Source organism: Garra rufa, chromosome 13 (genome assembly GCF_049309525.1).
Source record: "Garra rufa chromosome 13, GarRuf1.0, whole genome shotgun sequence".
Classification (NCBI taxonomy): Eukaryota; Metazoa; Chordata; class Actinopteri; order Cypriniformes; family Cyprinidae; genus Garra; species Garra rufa.
The window spans coordinates 7,087,654-7,102,699 of NC_133373.1; the positions used below are offsets into that span (position 1 = coordinate 7,087,654).

General features: G+C 35.4%; 1 protein-coding gene across 1 annotated transcript in view; it reads left to right on the forward strand.

The window, feature by feature from the left end:
- kcnh5a (potassium voltage-gated channel, subfamily H (eag-related), member 5a) overlaps nt 1-15,046 on the forward strand; it is a 98,437-nt gene that overhangs the window by 71,192 nt on the left and 12,199 nt on the right. Inside the window, 2 exon segments of the mRNA XM_073816640.1 lie at nt 6,022-6,047; nt 8,184-8,195. Of these exon segments, the coding sequence (XP_073672741.1) occupies nt 6,022-6,047; nt 8,184-8,195 (38 nt within the window).

Below are 15,046 nucleotides of genomic sequence, written 5' to 3' on the forward strand. Positions count from 1 at the left end.
ACCTGAGTTAACAAGATGATTACTGAAATGATCTCAGCAGGTCATTTAATGACAGCAATGAAATGCAGTGGAAAGTTTTTTTTCGGGATTAAGTTAATTTTCATGGCAAAGACGGACTATGCAATTCATCTGATCACTCTTCATAACATTCTGGAGTATATGCAAATAGCTATTATAAAAACTTAAGCAGCAACTTTTCCAATTTCCAATATTTATGTAATTCTCAAAACCTTTGGCCACGACTGTACTAATATCCACATTTCATATTGCACATTACAATGAATGTAGTGATGCCAGAATTCACAAATTTTAGTTTTTAGTTACATTTTTTTATGATTTTTGACAAAATACTGTAGAATTTTAATCCAAAACATCTGGTTTTTTTTGTATTGGCCAGAATTTTAATATCAGTGCATCCTTTATGGTTTAAGCAGATTTTCTCAGTAGGGAGTACACTTAAAATAGCATCAGCACAGTGTTTATTACATTCTCAACAATCAGGTCATGTCAGCAAAACTTTAAGTGCTATTTAAAAGCATTGCAGACACATTAATAGTATCATATAACATCACATAATTTAATATAAAAAAATTTCTGCCTTTGCAGGATTTCAGTTTAGAAAAACATTTGCACCATGTCCTAATAAGACCTGCAATGCATCTTGAAAACATTTCCTGAAATGTCTCTCTCTAAGCTGCTGCATTCAATCAAAAATGAATAAACTTGTATTTTAAACCTCCTGAAACCATAACGATGCTCTTTGCTCTTCGTCACTGAATCACTTGTTATTTTCAGAATACTTTCTCCAAAGTTCATAAGTACTGTAGCTCAGCAATAGTGCAGGTCAGCTTTTGTGTTACTGAGGAGTTTCATCAGTAATCCTCCATCGATTCACACAGCTAGCAGATAAGCTGTAACTAGTAGCTTGTGGTTGAAATGTAAAGTGAGCCGCCCAGGAGGCTGAAAAACAGTGTCAGTGAGTAAACAGGGAACAGTGGCACAGCTGAATCACAGTTTAGGAAGATAAATATAGGGCAATACTTCTACAAAAGGGCAGTTAGATTACAGTACAAGGTGTAGTGTGTAATTTTTTGATGCTATAATACTGCTTTATATTCTAGTTTAATATGCAGAGACAACTACTGTATGAGTCAGCCATTTGTAGGTCAACTTCGTGAGGAGTATAAACATTGTGCTTTTTAAATATTTTCTTAATGTGTAGTTTTGTCTTGCTTCACAAATATCTAAACACCCTTACAAGATAAAGAAAATACACATTTAATAAAACTAACTATACTAAAAAATTATCTATCTATCTATCTATCTATCTATCTATCTATCTATCTATCTATCTATCTATCTATCTATCTATCCAAACTGCTTGTTTTATGTAAGGTCTCTGTGATACTGGAATCTGTTTATCCATCCGTCCATCCATCCATCCATCTATTTATATATCCATCCATCCATCCATCCATCCTTCATCCATCTATTTATCCATCCATCATCCATCCATCCATCCATTTATCATCCATCTATTTATCCATTCCCCTCTTTATCCATCCATCCATCATCCATCTATTCATCCATCCATCCATCCATCCATCAATCCATTCATCTATTCATCCATCTATTTATCATCCATCCATCCATTTATCATCCATCTATTTATCCATCCACCTATTTATCCATCCATCCATTATCCATCTATTCATCCATCCATCCATCCATCATCATCATCTATTTATCCATCTGTCCATCAATCCATCCATCTATTCATCTATCCATCCATCCATTTATCCATGGGCGACATTAGGGGGGGGCAAGGGGGGGCAGTTGCCCCCCCTGTGGTTAGTCATGGAATCCTTGACAGCCCCGCTGCAACTGCTTTAGCCAAGCTTAGGCTCGGTTGTACTTGGGAACTACGGTGCTATATAACCCTCAAACGAAAGCAAAGCAATTGAAGATCTGGCAAACTATCCAACGTGTTTTTGCAGCGTTGAGCCAATCACAGACATATCTGTTGTTTCCGAACAATTAGAAACACTTGTCAGAATTCACTCACTGCTGAAAGCGCCTGATCAGTTTTTATTAAGTGCCGTTTTGTGCGCTCGTGAATCATCTTATGAGGGTAGACGCGATGTAAATAAAATATTAATTGTGTAGTTTAGAGAGCTTTATTAATTATAACGGAATTTTGTGAGATCTCTATGAACTTTTAGTGATAATAAGGGGAGCGTGCTTTGCACTTTCCAGGCTATAATCCATTTAGAATTTGTATGAAACTTTCGTTTTTCGGCACATGCAAGCTGATATGTTTTGGGAGTGATATTTGCATATTTACGCTGGGTTTATTCTCGAAATAACGGTGAAGCAATAGACGGGATAAAAATATATTTTCCCCTTCTCCCAAAACAACTTACTGTTTCAGCTATAAAATAGTTCAGTTTTGTATGTAATGGCAAAATGTTTATATTTAGTTTCGTTTTTTATTTAGCTAATTTAGAAAAACGCTTGGAGCATTTTTTATTCGTTATATATATATATATATTTACCGAACAGCGCCCAGTGGAAGACTGATCATAGTCTGTTTGATCAGTTTGCCTTCTCAAATCATCATGACTTGCCTAAAATAAAATCTATATAAAACAGTTCAAGTATAAAACAATGGTAGTTTAAACGTTACAGATAAATGTGCGCTATATGCGCATAGTTTGTACAGAAAGTGGAAGCTAAAGCTTGCAGGACATCGAGGCACCAGCACGATCACTTGCATTTTTTTCATTGGAAGCAATTTAAAATTATCCGTCATTTTTGCTCACAAAGTACGAGTAATAGATCGAAAAAAACGTTACAGCATTTTTATAAAATAAAGAAAACAAAAATTATGTGCTTTCTGCCGTCTGGTTCTTGAACAGGAGTGCTTAAAAAAATGAAGCGAAATGCATGCCTCACAGACATAATAAATACATTTATAGAAAGCTTTAAATTATTACTTAACGAAATAAAACAAATCAAAAGCACAAACTCTTTCATGCAATCCGTAAAGATGAATTTCTCTCTAAAGGCGCGTCCAAAAAGGAGATTGCGAGTCAGGATCTTTGCGACACTAACTCAGAATACACAAATTAATTAATAAATAATTCATTTTTGTCCTTTCTCTTTCCTCGACACATTCATTGTTATTTATTTTTGCCGGTGCTTGGGGCGAGTTTTAGCCTATTGTGTGCGCTTGAACGCGGATTCAGCTGCGCTAAAGCACACTAAACGGTGTCTGCGTCGGTCTCAAAAGTGAAAGCGAAAGTGAAGTTTCGTGTTGTTTCCACCAGCGCGGCATTTTTTTTCTTCACCATAATTGATGGATGTCTAAATTATGAAAATAAGGAGAAGCCTAAAACAGGCCCGATGCCGGCCCGGGTCTGAATATGACGTGAAAATTGGCCCGAAGCCATAGCCCTGGGGTGTAAAAAAAAAAAGTCAGGGCCCATCGGCCCGGGCTGAAGTGCAGCGCTTTAATTGACTGCTTTGATGTGCTGCAATACCGTAGGGCACTGCTTACATCTGATTTTTTTTCTTGCCCCCCCTGACTCAAGAGTCAAATGTCGCCCATGCATTTATCCATCCACCTATTTATCCACCCATCCATCCATCCATCTTTTTTCCATCCACCTATTTATCATCCATCTATCCATCCATCTGTTTTTCCTTCCATCCATCCATCCATCCATCCATCCAATTATCATCCATTTATCCATCCACCTATTTATCCACCCATCCATCCATCCATCCATCCATCCATCCATCCATCCATCCATCCATCCATCCATCCATCCATCTATTTATCCATCCATCTATTCATCCATCCATCATCCATCTGTTCATACATTCATTCATTTATCCATCCATCCATCCATCCATCCATTTATCATCCATCTATTTATTCATCCACCTATTTATCCATCCATCCATCTATCTATTTATCCATCCATCCATTTATCATCCATCTATTTATTCATCCACCTATTTATCTATCTATCCATCTATTCATTCAATTCAAATTCAATTCAAGTTTATTTGTATAGCGCTTTTTACAATACAAATTGTTGCAGAGCAGCTGTACAAAAGTTTTAGGCTACTACAATATATTTAGTAGCTTATTAGTGGTGAATACTGTATGTCCATCCATCCATCATCCATCTGTTCATCCATCCATCTATCCATTGCCTTCATCCATCCATCCATCCATCCATCCATCCATCCATCCATCCATCCATCCATCCATCCATCCATTTATCATCCATCTATTTATCCATCCACCTATTTATCCATCTATTCATCTATTTATCCATCCATCCATTTATCATCCATCTATTTATTCATCCACCTATTTATCTATCTATCCATCTATTCATCCATCCATCTATTTATCCATCCATCCATCTATCCATTTATCCATCCACCTATTTATCCATCTATTCATACATCCATCCATTCATCATCCATCTGTTCATCCATCCATCTATCCATTGCCTTCATCCATCCATCCATCCATCCATCCATTTATCATCCATCTATTTATCCATCCATCTATTTATCCATCTATTCATCCATCCATCCATCCATCCATCCACCTATTTATCCATCCATCCATCCATCCATTTATCATCCATCTATTTATTTATCCACCTATTTATCCATCATCTATTCATCCATCCATCTATTTATCCATTCATCCATCCATCCATCCATCCATCCAACTATTTATCCATCCACCTATTTATCCATCTATTCATCCATCCATCCATCCATCCATCCACCTATTTATCCATCCACCCATCTATCCATTTATCCATCCATCCATTTATCATCCATCTATTTATTCATCCACCTATTTATCTATCTATCCATCTATTCATCCATCCATCTATTTATCCATCCATCCATCCATCCATTTATCCATCCACCTATTTATCCATCTATTCATCCATCCATCCATCCATCCATCCATCCATCCATCCATCCATCCATCCATCCACCTATTTATCCATCCATCCATCCATTTATCATCCATCTATTTATTCATCCACCTATTTATCTATCTATCCATCTATTCATCCATACATCTATTTATCCATCCATCCATCCATCCATCCATTTATCCATCTATTCATCCATCCATCCATCCATCCATCATGTTCATCCATCCATCTATCCATTGCCTCCATCCATCCATCCATCCATCCATCCATTCCTTTATCATCCATCCACCTATTTATCCATCCACCTATTTATCCATCTATTCATCCATCCATCCATCCATCCATCCATTTATCATCCATCTATTTATTTATCCACCTATTTATCCATTCATCCATCCATCCATCCATCCATCCATCCATCCATCCATCCATCCATCCATCCACCCACCTATTTATCCATCTATTCATCCATCCATCATCCATCTGTTCATCCATCCATCCATTTATCATCCATTTATTTATCCATGCATCTAAACCACTTGTTCTATGTGGGTTGCTGGAGTTTATTTATTTATTTATTTATTCTGCTTGCTTTATTTATTATTTATAAAATGTATTCATGTTTTTTTTCTATATTTATTTCCTTAAAATATTTTTTAGCAGTGATTGCTCCGTTTATTTAAGCAGTGTGACACTTGTGACTCAATCAGTGGTGTGATTTTTCATTTTTACACTTTCAGTGAGTGCCACTAGTAGCGCCGAAATTACACACTTCAGCTTTAAAGTTTTAATTGGAAAGCTGACTAAAGGTAGTTTAATTTGGCAGACTCTCACTTATAAAGCACAGCTGGCTTCAGATCAGTTTTGGTGGTAGTGAGTCGCAGTGCTGATCATTTCCTGATGTGTAGCAGCGCAGTGCTTACTGTTGGTTTATTGCTCAGTTGTTCTGCACCATCTGAGTTTCTGTCATACTTCTCTCTGTGCGCACAAATGACAGCAGATGGGGAGAAAGTCTTCTGTTGTTTGTGGATTTATCTCACAGCGCTACAATATGGTGCATTGTTTGGTATTATGTTGTACTGCATTAGCCAGCTAATACTAAATTATGATGAAGCAGGCATTTTGCATTAATGACCCATATGAATTTATAAAGACTAGTGGATTTACACAAACTGAGTTTAATTGTCTGTTCATAGAGTCATATTTGTGCTAATCATGGATGCGGATGTACTTTTTGTGTGGTGTCTGTGAATCAATGTTTAATGTGCTGTATGAATGGGACTGGATTTTTATTAGATCTGTGGAATTAGCATTAGACTGATCACCATGTTAAAGCCAGCTGTGCTTATCAGAGCCTTTTTGTTTTAGTGAAACAGCTACAGTTTAGACTCTTGTTCTTCTTGCTGGTGCATAAATTTGCTTTGTACTTAAATCCTGGGCTTGTTAAGGTTCAGTGTACTACTGCTTCTGGGGTCCTTAAAGGGACAGTTGATTCAAAAATGAAAACTCACTGTCATGTCGTTTCAAACTCATATGTGACCCTTGATCACAAAACCATAAGTCATAAGGGTAATTTTTTTTAATTGAGTTTTATACATAATCTGAAAGATGAATATGTTTTTTATTAAGCCATTGATGTATAGTTTGTTAGGATAGGACAGAGATACAACTTTTTCCAAATCTGGAATCTGAAGGTGCGTAAAAATCTAAATATTGAGAAAATCGCCTTTAAAGTTGTCCAAATGAAGTTCTTAGCAATGCATATTACTAATCAAAAATTAAGTTTTGATAGATTTGTGGTAGAAAATTCACAAAATATAATCATGGAACATGATCTTTACTTAATACCCTAATCATTTTTGGCATAAAAGAAAAATCTGTAATTTTGACACTTACAGTGTATTTTTGGCTATTGCTATAAATATACCCGGCTTTGTGGTAAAGGGTCACATAGGACTTAATTTCTTCTGTCGAAAGAAAGATTGATTCTCTGATTCCGTTTCTGAGTCATTTTTCTCCCTATAAACTGCTGTTGTATGTAAAACGGCTTTGTATTTCCAGCATTATCCTTTCATGTTTCTTAAAATAACATCAAATGGGTTTAGAGCCATATGAGGGTGAGAAAAATACAGGATTTTCATTTTTGTGAGAGCTATTCCTTTAAAGCCTGTGTGAACTGATTAATAAAACATATATACATTACATAACAAATTGCCCACATTGTCCACATCTCCCTCTCTTTAGCTCACTCACATTTGTTCTTTTGAGTAGGGTGTTAGACACATGCAAGGCTGTAGATCAGAAGAATCTGAGCAGCATAACATTTTAATACTGTCTAGGTTAAAACTTATGGTGTGTGCTGAGTAAGGAAACCGATGATCCTTGGGGCCACGCTGTCATGTGACCACTGTCTCATAGGGCCGGAATCTACCGATAAACCTCGTCCATTCTTTGGCAGTGACCAAAGTGCTGCTGCAGTACAGTTCAGTCAGCAGTAATGGTCTCACCCAGGGGCTTTCCAAAGGTTTATGTGTTCCTGGTACAGCAATATGATAGTTTTGCCATCTCATAGAGCTCGGCAGTAGCCGTAATGACCCTCCGTGGCTCGTTTCGGGCTATCTTTGAGCATCAACTGTTGTAGGGGACTGTTACAGTCAGCACAGGGGAGACGTTTGCCTTCAGTGATGCAGAAATTATCAGAAGAAACAGATCTATGTCTAATGGAATCCCATCTCGTAAAGTGGAATTATAGTCAGCAAGTGTCTGCGCATTCTCAGCATGTCAACAAACAACAGGAGCATATGTTAAGAGCCCTACAGCAAATATGAGCATGGGAAGATGGTTAATAATGGTTATTGTTAATGTTACATTTCTTATTGTTTGCTTGAGTTCATGTAAAGCCTTGTGCATGGGCCATTCTACAGAACTGGTGCAAAAAAAAATTTTTTCCACAAATTTTGTATATATGCAAAATGTATAATATCCAAGGTACACATTTCTATAACTGTGCAGTTAATTCTCATATTGTATTTTCAGAAAGTTTTGGAATATTTGTCCTCTTCCCAAATTTGTCACTAGCGAAACAATAATATATAATTAAATAAGAAGAGTTACATTACCTATTAAGATTTTGCCTACATCGACCATGCAATTTTTTTGTGTGCTAATTTTCAAAGGTAAATCAATACCAATTACAATTTTAACAATATTTCAAGTTTGATTTATGAGATTTGTTGTATTTTGAATATATATATATATTTTTTTGTAAAAGGCACAAAGTTGATCAAACTGATTTTAAGTTAAGGATTCATTAGTTTAAAAATACATTGAACCAAACACTATCGTAACATCTTAGTTGATAATTCAGTACTTATTTTTGACAAAAAATCCCAAGTTTCAGTTGTGATAGTATTGTTTTGGTAGCGACCACATCACATAAACATACTAAAATATTACATTATTATTATGTTAAGGTTCAGTATCATTGCAGTGATCTCGTGAAGTAATAGTTTTTCATAAACAGATGATGAAAATCCTTATGAAAAAGTGCACTTAATTGTAACTTAATTGTAGTTGTTTTAATATTTTCATGTTTTCTTAACACTTGCATACTTTTAATAAGCTTTTTTTTGTAATGATTTCAAATTGAGAGTTTTAATTCAAAGCAAATATTTTAATAATCTTTCATCTCGCTTATTCACTTATTTTGGACATGTGAAGTACCTGATTATGATTTTAACTTGAAAGATAATAATTTTGAAAGCGCTGAATTACAACTGTGTCATCACAAAGATGTAATTTATTATGAAATAGTTATAAAATTGTATATAAAGATGAACTTAAGTATGCTGTAGTGTGTTGGAAAACACTTCAAAGTTCAGCTAATTGCATTAATTATAAATTTAAACTATAATACATTTTATTAAATTGCAGTTAACATGCAATTAAGTGTCTGAAACATTACATTCAGTTAGTTCAATGCATATTAAAGTATTTTCCATACAGTACATACTCTTTTTAAAAGTGTACCTCTTATTCTCAAGTGCATTTATAAATAATAAAGTACGACTACACTCTTAAAAATAAAGGTGCTTTAAATGGTTCTTCACAGTGATGCCATAGAAGAACCACTTTCGGATTGGTTCTTCTTTGATTCTTCCATTCAGTCAAAGGTACTTTAAGAACCATCTCTTCCTTACCTTTTTATAATCTGAAGAACAAAAAGGTTCTTCAGATGTTAGAGGTTCTTTAGGATCCATTTAGACAAAAACGGTTCTTCTATGGCATCGTGAAGCACCTTTCAATTTTAAGAGTGTACAGTTAGACCATTATTTTTAACAGCTATAATTTCAAGTAGGCTTACATCAGTTTATGACAGGCATGTTTTCAGACAGTTTGAATGTGTTGCATATGACAAGATGTCTGAAACACCCCACTGGTGTCAAGTCATTTCCACTCACCAGTTGCAGAGAGTTGTGTTGGATGTCTTTTCTCCATGCTTCATATGTCAATAAGCAACAGTATTCACAAATAAAGGTGATATGTTAGCTTGTTCATTCAGTGCAACACAGTGATGCATTCCTGCATTTGTGAAGTTATTGATCTGCCGTCTCTGACTAATTACTGACTGTGGCTATTTAGATGCTGTTTTTACCATAGCTTCTTTTGCATTTCTCATTAAACCTTGCACTTCTGATAATAGCAGTGCTGTCAAGTGATTACAATTTTTTATCACATTAATTACATGATACTGGCATTCCATTACTTTTACATTTATTATATAATTAATTGCACAAAAATAACACGTACAAGTTTTAAAATGCACCTAGCAAAAAGCTCATTCTTCTATGAAGGACAATCGAACCCAAAAGCGAACAAAGATTTTATATCTTCAACCTATAATTACTCTAATGAGTCTTCTCTCCTGTATGCACACCTCTGACAATCATCTGTTGTTTTCTCTGCCAAGACATTTTAGGTTTGCACCTATTCAAATGTAAATCTAATCTTTTTTCTTCCTGCTGCAGTCTTGAGAAAGAGAAACTAGATCGGCCATAATGTCTTACAGCAAACAGGGACAGTGGCTGACATGTATTATGCAATGCATCATTATGTGCAGCATTTTAAGTAGGAGGTAGAATGTGTCAGGAGTTTAAGGTCCAGAGGGTTTATTGATCTCCCAGTCCATTTAAATGACAGGTTTATTGATCCTACAATCAATATTGTACAGTAACAGTATAAATAGCTGAATTTGTTGTCAAATTGTATCTAATTTAAGGACAGCATAATGCATGTATAATTAATTAATTTAAGAGACACTTTTTTGGCTCTTGGTGATTTGCTACCAGCGTATTATCAAGCCTGACTCGCATTTGGCAGGAGACTCATAATTCTCTGGGTTAGGTCAGATAATATTGTGAACTGTTAAGAGTGTACAGTAGGTGTCAAGAGATCTTCGTGTTTACTGCCTAATGGCTTGACTTGGAAAATGTTTGCACCAAAACTGAGGTTGGAAATGAGTACAAACCAGCAGGCACTATTGGTAGACAGATGTGGAAAATGTGAGTGATAGACACTGTTGTGGTGCATGTTCAGCTTTAGGGGACTGAGAGACTCTCTGAGGTGCTGTATTGATTGTAGCGATGCAGAGAGAGGAGGAGGTTACTTAATGCAGTAGGAGAAGGAGGGTTAGTTTGGGGAAGACAGACAGCATGTTGTAAATCCCTCTGTCGTTGTAAGCAGAGAGAGATCACTGACCTCACCACTGAGAAACAGAGAGAGCGCTACGATAAAAGCATAAATGTCCAGTGACTGAAATTAACTTCATGATTCTTGAGTGGCATTTTTTCTGATTATGCAGTGTATATGTAATGTAAATAGGTCAAAGATGAAAAAGGTTTAAATAAAACAATAAGTGTAATACTGCTTTAAATTGCTGTTTATTATTTATTATTAATATGTAAAAGTTTTCAGTTTAATTTAATTGCATTTTTGTTTTTCTGTGCAAACAATAAATATCATACATGTTTCCCTAATTTACAGAGGACACCAACTAAAATGGCAATCAGTGTAAGTCTTGTCAGGCATATTTACAACAAAAATCAATTTATGACATATTAAAAGATGAATTACTTTCATCCCAAATGCTAATTATATTTAATTATATATATATTTTTTTAATTTGCCACTATCCTAGGTTTTGCCCATTTGTCAGTAAGAATTTTTCAATCATTATAACACAATACAATTTAATATGCTCCCTTATTCTTTTATATATTTTAATATGTACAAGTCAGAATAAGCATGTTGTTTAAATTTTTTCATAAATACTGTGTTACACTTAACGAAAATGTTATTTCAACTATATTTTGACATTTTATTCTACTAAAACTTATTTGAAACCTTAAAAGTAGGCACCTTACTTACATTTAATGTGCTTCCTATGGACATTTTGTGAATTTCTTTTGACGTGGACATCTTTAAGTCTTTGACTTCGTCTTTGACATGTCCCAGTCACATTTTTTAGTTAAATATTTTAGATTTTACAGATTTAACATAAATTTGCATTTAAATAGCATACATTCTTTAACTGATATAATGTTAATATACCAATCTATGGATGTACTGAAATCTTAATAGGTAATTAATTGGTTTTTAGTGTAGCATTTTTACAGTCTTTTTTCCATTTAAAATCTTGGTCATTTTTATAGTGTATTTTATATTTTTGTATTAAAAATCAAATCAATATTCCATTTATTAAAGCCATGCATGAATCTCATCAAGTTAAGTGTTTTTAAGCATTTTACATTTATTCCAAAATAATAACTCTTGGCAGTAACAATTTAAACAATATATTTTGTGAACTAATGTTTAGCTATTCTTTTTAATTCTTTTTAACCTATTAAACTATTTTTGAACTTTTCTGATCATTAAAGCTCAGTAAACATTGGTCACAGACACTGAGATTTACTTTAAATATCACCCAACTGATTACTCACTAAAAAAATCCCACAGATCATGTTTTCATGCCATTTTAAGGTGTATTTTGACATAACATATCTAGTGTGGAGTTGTTTACTTACTTACTTATCTTTGTACTATGCTTTTTTTCTCCTCTAATATTTTGAGGAGGCACTGCCTCTAATATACAGTAGTGAACATTTGAAGTGGATCAAAAAAGTTCAAAAGTTGTCCTATAAGACAAGAACGGGTATTGTTTTGGTTTTAGGTCAACTTTAATGAACGGTTTTGATCCACTTCAAATGTTGACTACTGTACACTAATGATATACACTAATCAACTGCATAATGTTAATTTCGGACATTAGTATCTACTAGGGCTGGCCTCAACTAAAGATTTTTCTGGTCGACTAGTAGTCTTAATTTTAAGCGTTAGTCGACTATTAGTTGCACGTTTATTGATAAACCATATTAATCATAATAATGAGCCTTTAATTGTCTACATAGGCTAATAAGTGCATCCAAAAAAAGCTTGCCAGAGCACACCGGCAGATAAACACCAATTGATAAACTAGTGCTTTCTTTGTTTTCGGCTTAACACTGACACTGACTCGCCATCCCCACAGTAGTGGATCCATATAGGCATGTTTCATATGGATTACATAATATGAGAATATTTGTTTTCTGTTTGAATTGGTTTATTAAGTAGACATGTCACTCACAGAGTTTCGTGCACAAGTTAATAGAGACTGAGATGGCAGAAAGCGCATCCTGTTTGCTTTAATTATTTTACACAAGCACAATGTTTCGTTGTTATTGTGAGTGCACACAAGTAGAGTCTTTACAGATTCGAAATAGGTATTACTTTTATCTGTATGAACAAAAAATGAAAGAGTGTTTTAAGAGCAATGACCGCATTGGCTCCTCGATCTGTCATGCTATTCAGCTTCCACACTTTAATAGCGCACATTAGGTTGAGTGGCCATGTAAAGTTGCTACTACTTACATCTTTCAGATGAAAAGCCTTACTTGGGGTTGTTGAATGATAGGTGAGTGTTTGGATGTCCTGCCCAAGGTACTATATTACCACTGTCCGTCACGGACTGAGTGACTTCACCACTTCCTATGTAAATTTTTTATTCTGCAACTAATAAAATTTTGGTTGACCAAACCACTTCTTGTCGAGTAATCGTTAGTCAACTATTAGGGGGCAGCCCTAGTTTATACATATATGTGTATAGCATTTCTTCCGGAGTTCTGGTTAATTCCTGACCCTGCTGTGGACCTTCAGCTTAAGTGACACCTTACAGATTGACTGTGAATGTGGCACTCGCTCATGAGCAAACCCCGGACATCTCTAGCAAGATGACAGCACACAGGAGTCACAGGCTGCATGCTGTATGACAGCTGTGCAGGAATGGTCTGTCAAACACACTCTGCTTTTTTGACTCCAATGTCATAGTCAAGTGCCAAGAACTTTGTGTTGTGAAGATTCAGGTTAATGACCACAGTATGACTTTATCATAATGGAGTTGCCGTTGTTTGTGTTACTTATTACATCTGTTACGAATACTATTTGAGGAATAAGTTTGTCCTGCTCTATAGTGGTATTCAAAGAGCAGAAGGGAGATATAAAATTATATGGGAGAGAAGTACAACACAGGGAGAGAGATATAGAGTGATGGACAGAAATGGTGTCTGCCTTCAGGCTCTGCAGTAATTGCTGAACCTGACCGCTTGTGTTAAGGCCTCTATCCCTGTTGGGCAGATGCTGGAACTGAGCCGACTTTATTCCTCCAAGCACAAGAGCATTGCATTAACTTACAATTACTGACTTATCTGGGTCATCACCTCATAAGGGCTGAAAAATGACTGAATTGCATCAGAAAGACTGTTGGGTTCATTTACTAAACACAATTTATTGTGGTATTTTAACACAGAAACATGTTTTTTTTTCAGTACCCACTCATAGTCTATCTTAATTAAGCGGCAGTGTCATCCATAATGGAATTTTTCATCCACACTGGTATGTATAGTAAATCAATATTGGTCAAACCAATGAAAGATTGCAGGATGGTGGGTTTTATTGCTGTATTGTTTTTGCTGGTAATTATGCTAGCATACACAGATATTTTGAAGTAATCTTGATAATTAACAACTTACAATCTCTTGCCAACCCAACACTTGTTAGTAGTAAACAAAAGGAACAGTAATGGAGCTCCATCCTCCACTTCTTAATTGCGGCAGATTTATAAATGATCCTGTCGTTCAGTCTTTCTCTTTTCATTACGTGATTTGCAAAGTGAACTGAAAGTGACAAGCCTGTATGATGACCTAACTGTGACCGTGCATTAAATAAGCTTAGTACGTTTCTCAAGACTGTTATGTAATACAGAGAAATCGTGTGGTTGTGTGCTTTGTCCTTTGGGGAACATTTCTTATGTGATTCTAGCTATTTTTTTTATAGATACAGTGGAGTGAAAAAGTGTTGGCCCTTCCTTATTTTTTATTTTTTTGCATGTTTGTCACACTTTAATGTTTTATATCGTCAAACAAATTTAAATATTAATCAAATATAACACAAATAAACACAACATGCAGTTTTTGAATGAAGTTTTTTATTATGAAAGGAAAACAAAATCCAAACCCACATGGCCCTGTGTGAAAAATTGTTTTCCCCACTATACTTAATAACTGGTTGGGCCACCCTTAGCAGCAACAACTGCAATCAAGAGTTTGCAATAACAAATGTCTGTTACAGCGCTGTGCAGGAATTTTGGCCCACTCATCTTGGCAGAACTATTGTAATTCAGCAACATTGGAGGGTTTTCAAACATGAACCGCCTTTTTAAGCTCATGCCACAGAATCTGAATAGGATTCAGGTCAGGACTTTGACTAGGCCACTACAAAGTCTTCATTTTGTTTTTCTTCAGCCATTCAGAGGTGGATTTGCTGGTGTGTTTTGGATCATTGTCCTGCTGCAGAACCCAAGTTCGCTTCAGCTTGAGGTGAAGGTTGACATTGTCCTTCATGATTTTTTGGTAGACAGCAGAATTCATGGTTCCATTTATCACAGCAAGTCTTCCAGGTCCAGGAGCAGCAAAACA